The sequence below is a fragment of the Artemia franciscana genome, chromosome 9, assembly GCF_032884065.1.
Source record: "Artemia franciscana chromosome 9, ASM3288406v1, whole genome shotgun sequence".
Classification (NCBI taxonomy): domain Eukaryota; kingdom Metazoa; phylum Arthropoda; class Branchiopoda; order Anostraca; family Artemiidae; genus Artemia; species Artemia franciscana.
Genome location: NC_088871.1, coordinates 47577754 through 47595987, shown reverse-complemented (window position 1 = coordinate 47595987; position 18234 = coordinate 47577754). Strand labels below are relative to the sequence as shown.

At 34.5% G+C, this 18234-nt stretch overlaps 1 protein-coding gene across 2 annotated transcripts in view; it reads left to right on the top strand.

Annotated features, from left to right (window-relative positions):
• LOC136031500 (chorion peroxidase-like) overlaps positions 1 to 18234 on the top strand; it is a 90474-nt gene that overhangs the window by 6577 nt on the left and 65663 nt on the right. The window contains exons 1-2 of one of the 2 annotated variants that reach the window (XM_065711159.1): positions 4011 to 4133; positions 15557 to 15831. In XM_065711159.1, coding sequence (XP_065567231.1) covers positions 4123 to 4133; positions 15557 to 15831 — 286 coding nt within the window. In that variant the 5' untranslated portion in view covers positions 4011 to 4122. Of the gene's footprint in view, positions 1 to 4010; positions 4134 to 15556; positions 15832 to 18234 lie in introns of those variants that run through there. The other variant, XM_065711158.1, reaches the window with a different exon arrangement.

Sequence of the window (18234 nt, the reverse complement as noted above, 5' to 3'; positions counted from 1 at the left end):
TTAATTTTTTACGAATCTTTTTATTTGTAAAAGATATACGTAACTTACAAATTGGCTTACGTAACGAACTTTTGTATTCTCATGTTTTTATTACGTATAAGAGGGGGTTCGGTCCCTCGTCAGTACCTCGCTCTTTACACTAAAGCTTCAATTTTGTTCCAATTTCTTAAGAATGACCCTGAATCAAAAAGCCGTAGAATAAATAGTTGAAATTACTAAAACTACTTTAGCGGAAAGGGCGAGATATTAGGAGGAGGTGAGCCCCTCATATGCGTGATAATTTCAGTTCGTTTTAAGTTTTATTTCTGCTCCTTACTTTCAGTTGAAAATTTTTTTTCATATATTTCTTTTTTTTAAATAATGCTAGAAAATCCTGCGCTCACTTTATAGAAATTTTCTTCCCCCATAACAAATTCCTCCATGGAAAGTTCCCCTAACATATCCCCCTCTTCTCAGCCCCTCCCAAAACCAAAAAATCCCCCTGAAAACGTCTGTACACTTCCCAATAACCATTACTATATGTAAGCACTGGCCAAAGTTTGTAACTTGTAGCCCCTCCCACGGGGACTGTGGGGGAGTAAGTAGTCCCCAAAGACATAGTTATGAGGTTTTTTTACTACGCTGAATAAAAGTGCTATCTCATAATTTTGATCCGGGGATTTTGGGAAAATGATTAGCATGGGAGGGGGCCTAGGTGCCCTCCAACTTGTTTGGTCACTCAATAATGGCACTAGAAGTTTTCATTTCCATTAGAATGAGCTCTCTTGAGACATTTTAAGACCATTGGGTCGATGCGATCGCCTCTAGGGAAAAAAACAAAAAAAAACTAACAAACAAATAAACACGCATCCGTGATCTGCCTTCTGGTAAAAAATACAAAATTCCACATTTTTGTAGATAGGAGCTTGAAAGTTCTACAAGAGGGTTCTCCGATACGCTGAATCTGATGGTGTTATTTTCGTTAAGATTCTATAGCTTTTAGGGGATGTTCCCCATATTTAGTAAAATATGGCAAATTTTCTCGGGCTCGTAACTTTTGATGGGTAAGCCTAAACTTGATGAAACTTGATGAAAATGCGATTCTTTTGTTGTAGCTATTGGTATCAAATCTCCATTTCTTAGAGTTTGGGTTACTATTGAGCCAGGTAACTCCTTACTGCAATTCGTTACCACGAACTGTGTGATTGCTGATCAGCAATGTCGCCAGAAAAGATCTTATATATGGTACCGTCAAGGAAGGGGTTGTATTTGTGAGTGAATTGATTATTATATATTGAAGAACATAAAAAAAGAATTGAATAGTGTTTTCACCTTGCCCCTAAGTTAGTTATGGAATCTCTTAAATATTTACCTATAAAAATTGAACATTAATATTAATATAAATAATGTTAAATATTTAATATTTAAATTTCTGATAATTAAATATTAATATTAATGTAAAATTTTAAATATTACCTATAAATATTAAATATTAATTTTAAATACATTATTAATTAAATATATTACTTTTCTTGCGTTCTACTATAATTTTAACTTATTAGTTATGTATCCATAAGTAATCACGAGCTAGTATATAGTTTGAAAACCTTCGTAAATCGTAAATTTTATACTCTTTCAAAATATCACGGTTGCTACTTATGTGACAACGCAGCCCTACCCTCTCCTGTTGTTCCCAGACAAGGCCCAAACAATAAATTTCTCCGTTAATTAAATTCCGTTATACCTCATGGATTCTTATTGAAACCGGTTTCTGTTGTCTTGATTCGACGAAATATAGTTTTACTCGAGTTAAAACAGTAGAATTGTCAATATAAATATTATTTGAAATGATTTGAGAAAGTGGATAACAATGAGAGGAAACATGACAATCTGATCAATAGACACGTGCAGCGTATTAAAACGCAGGAATTTCGTTGTTTTATTTAGTTTTTAGTTTTTCAAATATTCCTAAGGCTGTTCAGGGGAAAGTTACCTTGATATTTGGAAAGAACACAAAATCAGGAATCTATCTTTAGTCTTTTTATTTGTTAACGTTTTTCCTTCAGAATGTGCCAATGATAGAATATTTTCCAAAAATTTACCAATTTTGTCCGTCAACATTATTTTGTACTAATTTTTCATCAATAGTAAGTTCATAATTCTAGATAATACCAAATAAAAAGAAATCAGCGAACTTGTGTGCAATGCCTTGGGCCAAATCTGGGTATTGGAAGGGGGCTGGGACATAATGTGACGCTATCGCTTACTTTATTTGGTAAAAACGGGAAACACTTTGGTATATTTGTTTTTTAGCTTGCAAGTTTCCGTGTTACTCTAGGAATTTATTCTCGTTTCATGAATTTGTAAGGGCAGTTTATGATCAATATATACGAGATACCATAACTGATATAGGAACAAGATGAACAAACAATCCGAATCTCTTTTTTATACTCTTTCCAAATATAATAATCAATTCAATTGCAACCCCCCCACCCCCGGCCATCTAATGGTAAATATTTCGCAGTTCATATAATTGACTTACCAATAAAGTGAACATACCACTCAATGCTTTTTTATGTTCTTTACGAATACAATATTCGCTTCTATCGAAAATTCAAATTTAAGCCATTTTTGAGCTCTTAAAAATCACGAACTTACCATTAAAGTATGCATTATCGGTCGTTGCCGACAAAATAATACTACGTTTTCTTAGCACCAAAATTATTTATAGTTAGGTTGGGTTAGTTTGGTTAGATCAAAAAGTGCTTGCGATAGAAGCAATTAATATATTCGTAAAGAATATAAAAAAGGCATCAAGTGGTATGTTCTCTTTATTGGTAAGTCAATTCTATGAACTGCGAAATATCTTCTCATATGATAGTCTGGAATGTATTACCGTGTGTGATTGAGTGCTCAATTTACCAAAATATTCTTTGAAATGATTTTAAATTGTGGATTATAATGAAAAGAAGCAGGATAATCTGATTAATAGACACATTCTGCATATTATAATGTAAGAATGTTGTCGTTTTATTGTTTTCTTAAAGTTTTATACATTCCTTGTTCTACTTAGGGGACCCTCAGGGGGAGGGTTTTTCTTCATTGTGTCTAATAGCCACCACGCTCAAGGTTCTGCTCAGAAGTGAAATGTGGTTAATGCTAATGAAATAAAACAAAACATGATGAAAACATAATGCTTTAACACCAAAATTATGGAAACTGTGGTAAATATATGACTGTCCATATTACTGACTTACTAATAAAGTGAACATACCACTCAATACCTTTTTTATGCCCTTTACGAATAAAATAATCGCTTCTATCCCAAAATTCATATTTAAGCACTTTTTGAGGTCTTAAAAATGACGTATTTTCAGTTAAAGTATGAGTTATCGGTCGTTTTCCGACAAAATGATACTACATTTTCTCAGTGCCAAAATTATTTATAATAAGGTTAGTTTAGGTTAGATTAGGTCAAAAAGCACTTCAATTTGATTTTGCAATAGAAGCGAGTATTATATACGTAAAGAGCATAAAAAGAGGCATCGAGTGGTATGTTCACTTTATTGGTAAGTCAATAATATGGACAGTCATACATTTACCGAAACTGCAACAAAGAATTATGGAATGGGGGCCGCCCTCACTGCAAACCTAAACTAACCTAGCCTAACCAACATGCCAACTAAACATTTAATTAAAATGTAGCTACAATGTAGCTTCCCACCGAACCGAAGCTAATAATGTCTTGTAAGGGCCATGAAAACCGGTTATTGTTTCATGTTCGCAATATTGAGTGTGGCTATACAATTCAACTAAACATAGCTGATCATTTTATTAACAGCTTAATTCAAGTACTACATAACTAACTATTCTGTCGTAAATATTATAAGAAATATAAAGGGAGTATTAAGATGAAAAACCACCTTTTTCCTTTTTTACTTTAAAAATAAAACTGTTTTAATAGAACCAAGAATCACTTACCAATAGCTAAACTCCATGTTTAAGAATTGTAATTACTTGACCGCCTAAAGCAAGACTGACTGACCAGACGAATTAGCTTTGAGAGTACTGTATTACGAAATTATTTCATTTCAGTTTTGTTTGAAGGACCGTGTTAGTAGCTTGAGCTATAGAAATTCAAAAATGATTGTCTGGTAAGATTTTTCAATGTTTTGTTGTATGTGAGGGGGGAGTTTACTTTGTTATCAATTGTGGTAATTTAATTCCAAAATCCCCTCATTGAAGGAGAAACTATAATTAAAAAACAGCTGTACCATTCAGTTCCTTACTGGTAAAGTTTTTCCTTCCGACAGCAAATCTTAGCACAGGGTTAGATTTAATATATGTGTGATTTATACAAAACAAGACAAAAAAAATGGACAAAAAAAATAGAAAAAATGGACAAAAAAAATAGAAAAAAATGGATTTTAAGTAGAAGTTTAGAGAAGAATAATGCAAAACTAAATGTGTGTCACATAATGCAGAAGTTTCTGCTTACTTTCCAACCCTTTTTATTCTGTGTTTAATTTGTGACAGTATTTGCTATTACGAAATTCTTTTGGCCAATGTTTGTCGTTATTTGCCTAAAGAATTAACTGGAAAGAAGGAAACATGTTAAGAAAACAACTTTTACTTCATAATATGCAGAATAATCATAGTTAATACAATTTGCATTCAGCTCGTTATAATTTACCACCACCCCATAAAGTGCAAATATATAGCCCAAACTATATATTTTCAATTCATTCTACCACCCGTAAATTGTTATTCCAGTTTTTGTTTCGTCACAGTTAATTCAATTTACAGGTGTACCGGTTGCAACAACTGAGATGTATTGAGAGAATAGATAAGACACATATAATTTGGGATAAATGTTTGAATATCAGGGGAACTGGGGGTAAAGTATAGCAGGGCTGCACGCAAATGTGTTAAATATGACTATCCTGCATATTATCAAATAAGATTAATTTTCATAAGATGGTAAATATCTAATTTCGGCTATGTACTTGCACTTTGAGTGGGGAGGGGGCGGGGCAAAGTGTTACGAGGCTACATGCACAATATTTTAGCTATGACCATGCTGCATATTATGAAGTAAAAATGGTTTTCTTCAAATGTTTCCTTCTCTTCGGTTAGCTCTCTAGGCCATAAAAAGTAATGTATTTCCTATGTACTTTTTCTTCTTTGTTTTTTTGTGTTTTTGAGGTCAATAATGTTAACCAAGATAGTTATTTTGACTTGGTGGGGGAGATGGGTTTTCCAGGGTTTTTCTCTTAGCCTCATCATATAGCATTGCTGATCATAGAAATTTGGGGGGAACCTTATTGACCTAAAAATTATAGTATCAAGTGCTCTTTTTATGTGACGAAACCGATCGTATGGTAACCAACCACATCTTTAATGCCCTTTTTTTGTCCCTGGGTTCTCTTACGACCCGATATTGTATCGGATGAGATTTTCAAGATAGTCATTTTATTAAAAATGATTGAAAGGTGGAAATTGAAATAAATGTACGTAAAATCACTTTTTTGTATGAGGAAAGAAAAATTAAACTTAAAATTAAAAGAAAACAAGACCAACAAAAAAACAAAGACCAACAAGAAATAGATAGTACAGTGGAAAATAAATTCATGCATAATATGAATAAAATTTAGTACGAATAAGTATTTTTGTCTGCCTTGTTGATGCCCCAATACCACACACAACTAAAAACATACCTCAAACTTATATCATTTACAATTCAGGGGTGAATTGGCTCCGAATCTACTTTCTTGTTTTCTTTCATTCAGGTTAAAAAAAAAAAGATATATATCCAAAAATATATATCCAAAAAGCTCATGTTTACAGGCACCAATTCCCAAAAATTTGAATAGACGTAAAATAGATTTTCAATAATATAGGGGGGACAAGTGGCATAGTTGCCCTCCCTCCTGCTCCTCCTATTTGGACACCCATGCTCAAATTTATGCAAAGACGTCTTTTCAAAAGTAGGTTTTGCTGCTCTTGTCTTCAAATTAAATAGTAATAAAACAAGTTTTGTTCAACTGGAAGTAAGGATCAACATTAAAACTCAAAACCAGCATAAGTTAATCCGTATATGATGAGGTTTAACCACTCCTCAATACCTTGCTCTTCGTGCTAAAGTGTTTAGCATTTCTAAAAAAGCTTCCTATTTTAATTAAACGGCCCTTGTGTTTCAGCAGACATTATTAAAAATTTGGGACTAATAGTCAAACTTTTCCGTAAATAGTCTGGTATTTAGAAGGGGGCATCCCCTTCATATACGGAATAATTTTTGTTCGTTTTGAGTATTAATGTTGCTTCTTACTTTCAAATGACAAAATTTGTTGTTTTTTTTTTAATTTAATTTTCTGATTGTTTTTCAAATAATGCCGGTAAACGTGGCTTACCATCCATGAAAACTTCCTTCTGGGATAGTTCCTCCCTCGTAAAAAAACCCCTTCTGGAATTCCCTGCGGATAATTCCATACACGCTGAAAATCCCCCCCCCCGTAAAATTTCTTACAGGCGATTCAATATGAAAAATTCTCCTTTGCATACTTTTTTTGAAAAAGACTTTAAATTCTAATCGTTGTTTCAACCACTCCAGAAATTCCCCCTTCCATGGAACTTTTTCTGGAAATCCAAACCCCCTGGACAATTTCCCCTGAGCATTTTCACATGTGAAATTGAGTAGGCAAAGAAAAAGTAAGACAAATAAAACGAATTTCGTATAGGAATTCTGTCAAATTCCCCAGCGTGAAATATCCCCCAGAAATTTTTCCCCAAGATATTCAATCCCCACGAAAAGTTCTCCCCATGGAGACCTACCCTAAAACAAACCCTTTATGCTTCCCAATAACAAGTACTATACGCAAATAATGGGCAAATTTCATAACTTACAGTCAATTCCCCACGAGCTATGGGGGGGGGGGGTTATATTATTCCTAAAGGCATTATTATTGGATGTTTTAACTATGCTGAGCAAAACGGCTATCTCAAAGCTTTTATCGTATGACGTTGGGGGAAAGGGGGGCATTGAAGGGCGGGCTAGTTGTCCGTTGATCCTTTTGAACACTTAAAAGGCAGTAGAAATTTTTATTTCCATGCAACTCCTATGTATATTCTCCTTTTTCGTATCCTTAAGTTTAAAAATAGGTACTTATTCCATTCCATGGTAAACATTTACCACTAAAAATATACTGTTGCAGTAATATTACAGTAAAAACTTACTGTTTCGACAACGTTGCTTTGACCTCGTTCTAAACTTCAGGGGGTGGGGGTGGTCATATCCAAGAGCAACTCCTATGTATACTCCCCTTTTTATGGCACTTGGTATTAACCAAGTGACATATAGCAGTCGCCAATTCTGTCGGTCTGTCTGTCTGTCTGTCGGTCTGTCTGTCCCGGTTTTGCTACTTTAGGCACTTCCAGGTAAGCTAGGACGATGAAATTTGGCAAGCGTATCAGGGACCGCACCAGATTAAATTAGAAATAGTCGTTTTCCCGATTTGACCATCTGGGGGGGAGTGGGGGCCCGGTTAATTCGCAAAAAATAGAAAAAATGAAGTATTTTTAACTTATCAGCGGGTATTTGGATCTTAATGAAATTTCATGTTTGGAATGATATTGTGTCTTAGAGCTCTTATTTTAAATCCCGACCGGATCTGATGACATTGGGGGGAGTCGGAGGGGGAAAACCTAAAGTCCCGGTTTTGCTACTTTAGGCACTTCCAGGTAAGCTAGGACGATGAAATTTGGCAAGCGTATCAGGGACCGGACCAGATTAAATTAGAAATAGTCGTTTTCCCGATTTGACCATCTGGGGGGGGGGGGAGTAGGGGCCGGTTAATTCGGAAAAATAGAAAAAATGAAGTATTTTTAACTTATGAGCGGGTGATTGGATCTTAATGAAATTTGATGTTTGGAATGATATTGTGTCTCAGAGCTCTTATTTTAAATCCCGACTGGGTCTGATGACATTGGGGGGAGTTGGAGGGGGGAAACCTAAAATCTTGGAAAACACTTAGAGTAGAGGGATCGGGATGAAACTTGATGGGAAAAATAAGCGCAAGTCCTAGATACATGATTGACATAATCGGAACTTATTTGTTCTCTTTGGGGTAGTTGGGGGGGGGAGTAAGTCTTAAAAATTAGAAAAATGAGGTATTTTCAACTTGCGAACGGGTGATCGGATCTCAATGAAATTTGATGTTTAGAAGGATATCGTGTCTTAGAGCTCTTATTTTAAATCCCGACCAGATCTTGTGATTGGGGCGGGGAGTTGGGAGGGGGAACCTAAAACGTGGAAAACACTTAGAGTGGAGGGATCGGGATGAAACATGGTGGGAAAAATAAACACAAGTCCTAGATAGATGATTGACATAAACGGAACGGATCCGCTCTCTTTTGGGTAGTTGGGGGGGGGGGTTAATTCTGAAAAATTAGAAAAAATGAGGTATTTTTAACTTACGAACGGGTGATTGGATCTCCATGAAATTTGATTTTTAGAAGGATATCGTGGCTCAAAGCTCTTATTTTAAATCCTGACCGGATCTGGTGACATTGGGGGAAGTTTGGGGTGGGGAGACCTAAAATGATGGGAAACGCTTAGATTGGAGGGATTGGGATGAAACTTGGTTGGAAAAATAAGCAAAAGTCTTGCATACGTAATTTACATAATTGGAACGGATCCGCTCAATTGCGGGGGGGGGGGTAATTCTGAAAAATAAGAAAAATAACGTATTTTTAACTTACGAAGGAGTGATCGGATCTTCATGAAACTTCATATTTAGAAGGACCTCGTAACTCTGATATCTTATTTTAAATCTCAACCGGATCAAACGTAATTGGGGGGGGGGGGCAGTTGGGGGGACCGAAAATCTTAGAAAATACTTAAAGCGGTGAGATCAGGATGAAACTGGATGGGAAGAATAGAAACCTGTCTAAGATACGTGACTGACATAACTGGACCGGATCTGCTCTCTTTGGTGGAATTGGGAGGGGGGAGGTAATTTTGAAAATTGAGGTATTTGTAACTTACGAAAGGGTGACCAGATCTTAATGAAATTTGATATTTAGAAGGATCTTGTGCTATAAAGTTTAACTTTAGGTTCTGACCTTCTCACAAGTGCCAAATGAGCTCTTGGCTCTTGGCTCTTCCGACCTCGTACCATATGAGCTCTCGGCTCTTCCGACCTCGTCCAAATGAGCTCTTGGCTCTTCCGACCTCGTACCATATGAGCTCTCGGCTCTTCCGACCTCGTCACAAGTGCCATATGAGCTCTTAGCTCTTGTTCATATCCTTAAGCTTAAAAACAGGTCCTTATTCCATTCCATGGTAAATATCTGAAAAAGATCATATGTATGGTCTGCAAGGAATTTCACAGAAATAATTCTGTCAACATTATTCTGAACCAAGATTATTACAATATTCATAGTTTTTTTTTAAGCTATTTCCCTGTAATTCTCCTCCTTTATTTCTTTTTGACGATATTGTTCCTTTCCTAATTTAAACTGCAGAGGGATTAGGCCCCTCCTACTCCTCTATGCAGCCTACTTTCAAGTTTCATTTCCTTCAGTTTAACTCGTATTCAATTTCTTTTGACAAATCAAAAAATACCATGAGACATCAAACTTTATCATGACATCAAAATTTAGACATCAAAAATTTTAGACATAAAATTTATCATGAGACATCTTCACAAGTCGGTGCTCTTCCATCCCTGCCTAGAAGGAATATTCTCGTAATTTGCAAGATATCTTTTTTTGTAATTCCAGTAACTGGCCAGTTTTTGCTGTTTTGACGAGTACACCCTTACCCTGGCTTATATCATCCTCCCACCCACCTGCCATCCTTAAGGTGAGGACTTTTTTTAGAATTAAGAAATGACGACTTATACTTATTGACGACATGACTGCCTGTCCATGGATTATTCTTTATGGCTGATTGTGTGTGGCTATGCTGTTTGACCTGTGTGATTGTATGGATGAGTAGGGTTGAGGCCTCATTCAAGTGCTGGTCTATATTAATCACTAATTTTGGAAAACAGTCTTCCTTTTCTTCTTCTGTCTCTCTCTCTTTTTTTTTTTTTTTTTTTTTTTTTTTTTTTTTTTTTTTGTGTTTGTGCTGTTGCATTGGTGATTTCTCTTTTCATGATATAAAAGAGTTTTATTTTTGTCGTTGTTGTTTTTTTCAAGTGAGAATAAACAGCATTATTGAAATTCAAGACGAGCATATATTGTGATATATGTGATAACGTAACCCGTGACACTTTAATTATGAGATTTTGTGTTTTTGTAGTTAGACGCTTAAAAACTCTTTTGGGGGGTTGCGCCCATCCAGAAAAGTGTGACACTTGTCAACATCAGGTCATTTCTGGAGATAGTTATCTCCCTTTGTCTGGAATTCTTCAGATTTATTTATGCCAATGGTTCTTGGTGGGCACGCTGACACTAAATAAATATTACATTTTTGTTGTAAATAAATAATTTTAAAATAATTTTTTTAAATAATTAAATAATTTTAAAATAATTTTTTAAAATAATTTTTTAAATAAATATTACATTTTTGTTGTTAGATTACAATGGAAAGTCTTCTGGTGTAAATACTATTTCCAAATTTAGTAAGAATTTAGAATTGCTGAAATCTGTTTGTTGATTACCCTTTCTTTACAATTAAATAAAAAAAAAACTAAAAGTAAGGAGCAACAGAAGTTATAGCTTATAGCGAACAGAACTTATTCTGTATATTATGGAGGGTGTCCCCTCCTGGATACCTAGCTCTTTAAGCTAAAGTTCGTTAGTATTTCGAAAATGCTTCGTATTCCAATTAAACGACCCTTGTATGTCAAGAGTCGTTCTTAAAGAATTTTGGTAAAAACCCAAACCTTTAGCGTAAAGAGCAAGATATTGACAATGGGGCATCTCCCCTCACATACAGAATAGTTTCTATTCGCTTTGAGTTTTAATGATGCTCCTTACTTTCAGTTGAAAAATACTGCTTTTCAACTAGATGATGTCAGTTTGGTTATCTGGGTGTCGAAACCATTAGGCAAATTATTGTTTATGTTAGTATATCTGAGGAAAAGATAACGTTGTTTTCAAAACCAGAAGTTCAGTTACAATGGTTCTTCTCTAAGGATTAAATAAAAAAAAACTAATTTTTTTTTGGCTGAAAGTAAGGAGCGACACTAAAACTTAAAACGAACAGAAATTACTCCGTATATGAAATGGGTTGTCCTCTCCGCAATCCCTTGCTCTTTACGCTAAAGCTTTTAATTGTTTTAAAAAGTAGAATTGTGGCAAAGAGTCAAACCTTAGCGTATAGAGCGAGGGATTGGGGAGGGGACAACCCATTTCATATACGGAGTAATTTCTGTTCGTTTTAAGTTTTAATGTCGCTCCTTACTTTCAGCTAAAACAAATAGTTTTTTTTATTTAATTTCTGAACATTTTTGAATTAATGCATGTTTGATTTTGGCTCTCTGCACATAAATTATTAAAATGAAATGTGTATATGAGTTCTTTTTTTGGCTAAATGGCTTTCTCTTAGTTTTGATCAGGCGATTTTGAGAAATAAGGGGTGGAGAGGGAGGTCTAGTTGCCCTCCAATTTTTCGGTTACTTAAAAAGGCAACTAGAACTTTTAATTTTTAACGAATGTTTTTATTATACGTAAAAAAAATATAAGTAAAAGTAGTTACTTATAAAAGTTACTTATATAAGTATTATAAGTAAAAAATATACGTAAGTTAAGAATTAACTTACGTAACAAACTTTCATAATCTTATATTTTTGTTATGTATACGAGGGGATTTGTACCCTCGTTAATACCTCGCTCTTTACAATAAATTGTCCCAGTTCTTTAAGAATGACCCCTGAATCAGAAAGGCCGTAGAATCAATAGTTGAAATTACTAAAAATACTTTAGCATAAAGAGCGAGGTATTTATCTCCTCCTAAATACCTCACTCTTTATGCTAAAGTATTTTTAGAACCCCTCATATGCGTAATAATCTCTGTTCGTTTTAAGTTTCAATGCTACTCCTTCCTTTCATTTGAAAAACGTTTTCATGTTTATTTTTCATTGTTTTCTTATAGTAATGCTAGAAAATCCTGCGCTCTTTTCATTGAATTTTTCTTCCCCCATGACAGATTCTACCGAGGAAAGGTCCTCCAATATAGCCCCCTCCCATCAGCCCCACCCCCAAACAAAATAAAATCCCCCCTGAAAACGTCTGTACACTTCCCAATAACCATTACTATATGTAATCACTGGTAAAAGTTTGTAAATTGCTGCCCCTCCCCCAGGGATTGTGGGGGAGTAAGTCATCCCCAAAGACATAGTTATTAATGTTTTCGACTATGCTGAACAAAATGGCTACCTCAAAATTTTGATGCGTTGACTTTGGGAAAAAATGAGCGTGGGAGGGGGCCTAGATGCCCTCCAATTGTTTTGGTCATTTAAAATGGGCACTAGAACTTTTCATTTCCGCTTGAATGAGCCCTTTTGCGACATTCTAGGACCACTTGGTCGATATGATGACCCCTGGAAAAAAAATAAATAAAAACGCATCCATGATTTTTCTTCTGGCAAAAAATACAAAATTCCACATTTTTGTAGATATGAGCTTGAAACTTCTACAGTAGGGTTCTCTGATACGCTGAATCTGATGGTGTCATTTTTGTTAAGATTCTATGGCTTTTATGGGGTGTTTCCCCCTATTTTCTTAAATAATGCAAGTTTTCTCAGGCTCGTAACTTTTAATGGGTAAGAGTAAACTTGATGAAACTTATATATTTAAAATCAGCATTAAAATGCGATTCTTTTGATGTAGCTATTGATATCAAAATTCAATTTTTTAGTGTTTTGGTTACTGTTGAGCCGGGTCGCTCCTTACTACACGTTCGTTACCATAAACTGTTTGATAATTTTAATGTTGTCAAAACTAACGTAGGAAAGCCGGTGCACGTTAGATTTCTCGTAGACGGCAATTACTAAAACTTAGGGCGTGGCAAGCACTAAGACTGTAAAGGCCGGATCAAAAGTCAAATGCAAAGAAAGGCAAATCATGTTTAAAACAGAAAAAAATTGGGAAAAATTAAAAATTAAGTATATTTCAGGCAAATTTCAAACTAGCTAAATCAACCCAGTAGTTAATTCAGTGTTATAAATTACAAGTGATGGTGATGGAATAATGTTTCTTAACACTCAAAAGGGGGGAGGGTGTTGAACAGGGGTGCGTAAAAATAACAGTTTTTTCAATTATTGAAAAGAAAAGAGCGTCTACCCAGCTTATCGAGCAGCTAGGTCAGTGGCACTAACACAGGAGGAATTAAGCATGCTAAAAAATTGACAAGAACTTTGAGTGTTTCAGTTCCAGTGTTTCATTGCAAGTTAACTTACATGCACCTCTGTGCTCTTTTGACCTTGAGGGAAATCCAGAAAAAAATAAAGAAACGTTGAAACAGAAAACAAGATTTGCAGTAAAAATACGAGTAAGATGAAAGACTATCTGGTACTACTAAATAGTTTAAGTGAAAGTTGGCTTCGCCTATTGATTTTTTTTAAAAGCTTTAAAGGAGGCTGAAGGTAGTAAACTTTCCTCTACAGCTCCTCGCTTTATTATATTGTTCTCTCGCCCTTGGCGGTTTTACATTTCAAATATTTCATGGCATCATTAGTTTGTCAATTTGAAAATGTCAGGGAGATAGGTCTTCCAGCTAAGAGTAGGATAGTGGAAGCTTCGGAAAGGGTGTTGTTTAAGTGGTGTCGATTGGGGAACGGGAAGAAGGTTATATCCCATTAGATTTGAGTCCCCCGCCAGATTTTGAAAACACCTTTTTTTGGCATTTTCTTTTTTAAAACGTTTTTTTCGTTTCATTAAAAAATTTAAAACAGATACCTTCTGTCCTAGATTTTGTTACATATTCTACTCCCCATCCCCCAATAGATTCGTGAATTTGTACCACTTGAAGTGTGGCTGTCAAAAGAGGACACTTCAAGAGATTCAGGAAAATATGCTATAGATTTCCCTGAGAAATTGTCTAAAGGTAGTTTTAGGTACAGGTTTGACTGCCCGTGTATATGTAAAAAAAAGGACAACAGAAAATATAGGGTTCGATCCCATCTCCTAGGGCTATGCTGAAAGAAGAATTAAGACGGCTAGGTAACGTTTCAAGGATAAAGGCTGCAAGGATAGGCTACCAAAAATTTCACATTTTGGTTCTGAGTCTTCGACAATAAGAAAATTTAGATGTTTTTCATTGGTTTAGGAACTGCTTATGAGAAAGGATCCACAGGACTTCATTGAAGAGAGTAAAAAGTGAATATCTGAATGAACTGGGGTAGGGGAGGGGCGGTCACAGCAATTTTGATCTCTATTATATGATTCGCCTACAGTTTCAGACATAAACCAATGAAATTAAGGCCAACTTTTTATCTTGGAGCTATAGGAAAGTAATCTTTCTTTTTCTGTTGTCACGCAATATAACATTTCTAAATGAATATGGATTAGTGATTTATTTTTTTGCATGAGTTTTTTATTGCAAGCACTCTTTTTTGTGTAACTTTTCATTCTTTATGTTCAACTAAAAGATCGATTTTTACTACTTCTCCATGGAGGTCACCGTTGTTTTCAATTGCCAATAGGGCTTTGTGAGAAGATTTATAATTATTTGTCCCTTCGATTCATACATGTGGCAGTAATTAATTTTTCAGTCTATTCCAAACCTTTATGAAGACTCACTGCCAGCTGAAGTAGGATTGATATACGAGCATGGATCACTAACTTTATCAGATTTTATGAAAGAGAGAAAACATTTATTGTTAAACCAAAACAAACACAGCAATAACAGCTACTCAAGAAGTAAAAACTTGTCCGAGGGGGGTGGCAAAAATAAATTAGAAAATAATACAGGACAAAGAAAAGAAAAATATTTATAAAACCAATAGTACGACCTAATCGGCACCACAAGCCTTTCAACAAACAAATTCCACAATACTAATAAAATCATACCCCTAGAGGCCAGAACACATTACTGATTTTTTTATTTACACTCCCCCCCCCCCATCCCCCCAAAAAATAAACAAAAGAACTAAAATTCACACTCAGTAAAAAGGATTTCTTTTATTTCACTCTTGAAAAAAGAAATGTCACAATAATTTTTAAACTCTGATCAAGATTATTCCAACCTCTAATCCCCCTATGAAGCACAGAAAACGTTGACCGGGTCGAAACAGTCAATGGAATGTTAATCTCCCTAGAAGATCGAGTGTCATAATCGTGGATCATGGATCTCAAATTAACTAAACTATCAAAACATGAGAGATTTGTACCCTGATGTAGCCTAAAAATATGGGTGTAACTATTTTGGGGGAAATCTGATTCGAATAGAGGGGACTAAGATAGTTTGAATATTTGTCATCCCATTTCCTACTTATTTGTATTATCTTATTTAGTATCACTCACTAATATTAAGCTATTATTAAGTAGTCATATGCACCTACAATTTTTTTTTCTATTTCAGCAAGAGCTCGTTAAACTTCAAGTTCGTCATTCCTTCTTATAATTCTAGGGTTCAGCTGCTTGTCCTTCTGCTAGGAGCGATATGTACAATTCAAGCCCAGAAGATACCCGATACAAGATTCAATTTGGGTCCCTTGGCATATCCCACAAGTCTACAATCGGTTCCTAATGTGGATAGTTGCCTGTCATTATCTGGACAAAGATCATGCAAGCCAGCAGTTGAATGCGCCTCATTCTTCGTGGAAATTGCGGTGAAGCCTGTATTATGTAAAACAAAACACAATACTTATGGAACTTGCTGCAAAGAGGAGCTCGGAATTTTTCGTAAGTAATTATATATTACTTATTATTATTACTTATAATAATTACTTATAATAAGTAATATTATATTACTTATTATCATATTATATGTATGTATATATATATATATATATATATATATATATATATATATATATATATATATATATATATGTATATATATATATATATATATATATATATATATATATATATATATATATATATATATATATATATATATATATATATATCTATATATATAAAAATAAGTTGTCTGTCTGTCTGTGGGTCTGTGGATCTGTGGATCAGGTGACGTCATGTTTCGGCTGACGTCATGAAATTAGTTGCCGTCATTTTTGTTATGACGATGCTTAGTATATTGTAAAACACATTAATTTGGTTAATAATATACCATTTAAAACACCAAAATGAACATGCTGGAGTAGTCACTCGGTGAGAGAGGGTGTCAGAACGGAGAATGAAGGTCCCAGGTTCAAATCCTGGTTAGGCTAAAAAAGGTAAAAAACTAAAAACTAAAAAAAAAACTGAAAAAACTAAAAAAAGGCAAAAACTACAAAAAAAACTAAAAACTAATAAAAAAATAAAAAAGCCGAAAAACTAAAAAAACTAAAGAAACTAAAAAAAGGAAAAAACTTAAAAAACTAAAAACTAAAAAAAACTAAAAAAAGGAAAAATGAAAAATAGAAGAGAAAAAGAATACTAATAAAATTAAAAATAAAAATAAAAAAAATAAAAAAGATAAAAAGCTAAAAAAAGGTAAAAACCAATGAAAACTAAAAAGAAAAAAAGGTAAAAAACTAAAAAAAAAATTCATCTAAAAAACTAAAAAAAACTAAAAAACGTAAAAACTAAAAGAACTAAAAAAGTAAAAAAAAAACTAAAAAAAGGAAAAAACTGAAAAATAAGCGGGATATAAAACAGGGGGATATAAATGACGACCGGGACACCGGGACATAAGGAATATAAATGAATCAGAAAATACAACTCATGTTTCCAAATGACGTCGTTTGGAGCCCAAATTGAAAATCCAGATCAATTTATGTCTACTTTCAAAGTAAAAGGGCAAATTTATCATAGAGCAGGGTCTCTTCTACCATTCTCAGGCGAGAATCATAAATTTTTACAATTGTACTTCATCAGTGATAGAAATTCTGAATTGAATGCACGTTGCGAAATTTCTCCCAACATTGAAAGGACAATCGTTTCCCAATTACAACATCTTTTCCACGAAAATAATAATTTAGTGCGTATGTTCAAAACAGCCATCGATTTGATGCCTACTTATACGCATAAAATTGTTATTTCCGCTGACAAAACGCCTCCTGGCCAACATGTGCGTAGATACAATGCTCCAACTATCGACGAAGTGGCCATCGTTATGGTCGATGATCAGTTTTTACCTCGAGATATTATTCTCAGGGTTTCCACCACACGTGCTACAACTAAAAATAGGCCTACCAATAATACTTTTAAGAAATATAAACCCACCAAAGCTTTGCTATGGCACTCGACCTGCCGTAAAAAAAACAATGGAAAACCTAATAGAGGCCACAATCTTGACAGGGCCTTTTGAGGGTGAGGCTGTTCTTATTCCTCGCATTCCCAAGATTCCAACGGATCTGCCTTTTCAATTTAAAAGATTGCAATTCCCAATTCGATTAGCATTTGCAATCACCATTAACAAAGCTCAAGGTCAATCATTAGAAAAATGTGGTATAGATCTTAATACTGATTGTTTTTCCCATTGACAATTGTACGTTGCATGTTCGAGGGTCGGTAAACCTGACAATCTATTTATATGCAGCGACAATTGGACAGCGAAGAATGTTGTATATTCGCAAGTTTTACGCAGTTAATTTGTATTTTATCTATCTATCTATCTATCTATCTATATAAAAACGAGTTGTATGTATGCATGTTTGTTTGTTTGTAAAAAGAGCGTTTGCATATGATGTCATTATTAGTACATACGGCTTTGTATATGCAGAGACAATGGGAAAGCCAAGAATGTTGTATATTCGCAATTTTTACGTAGTTTAACTCCTGCAGACGAAATGAATGCTTGCCTAAAAAATTCTAATTTATAGGCACACGTAAAAATATTAAAATTAACTACAAATATGCGTGTCCGATTGCAAAACGATGACTCTGGTCAAACAGTAGACTCAATTTCAGGACGTATACAACTACCTGCTGATTTCTGTAATTTAGTGACGTCCAAAAATGAATTGATTGAAAAAGTATTTCCGAATATTCTAAAAAATTATAAAAATAATAAATGGCTAAGTGAAAGAGCGATTCTCGCACCCAAAAATATAGACGTCCACGAAATCAACAATATTGTTTTGAACAAGATTCGAGACCAGGCAGTCCTTTACAAGTCAGTCGACACAGTTTTGGAAC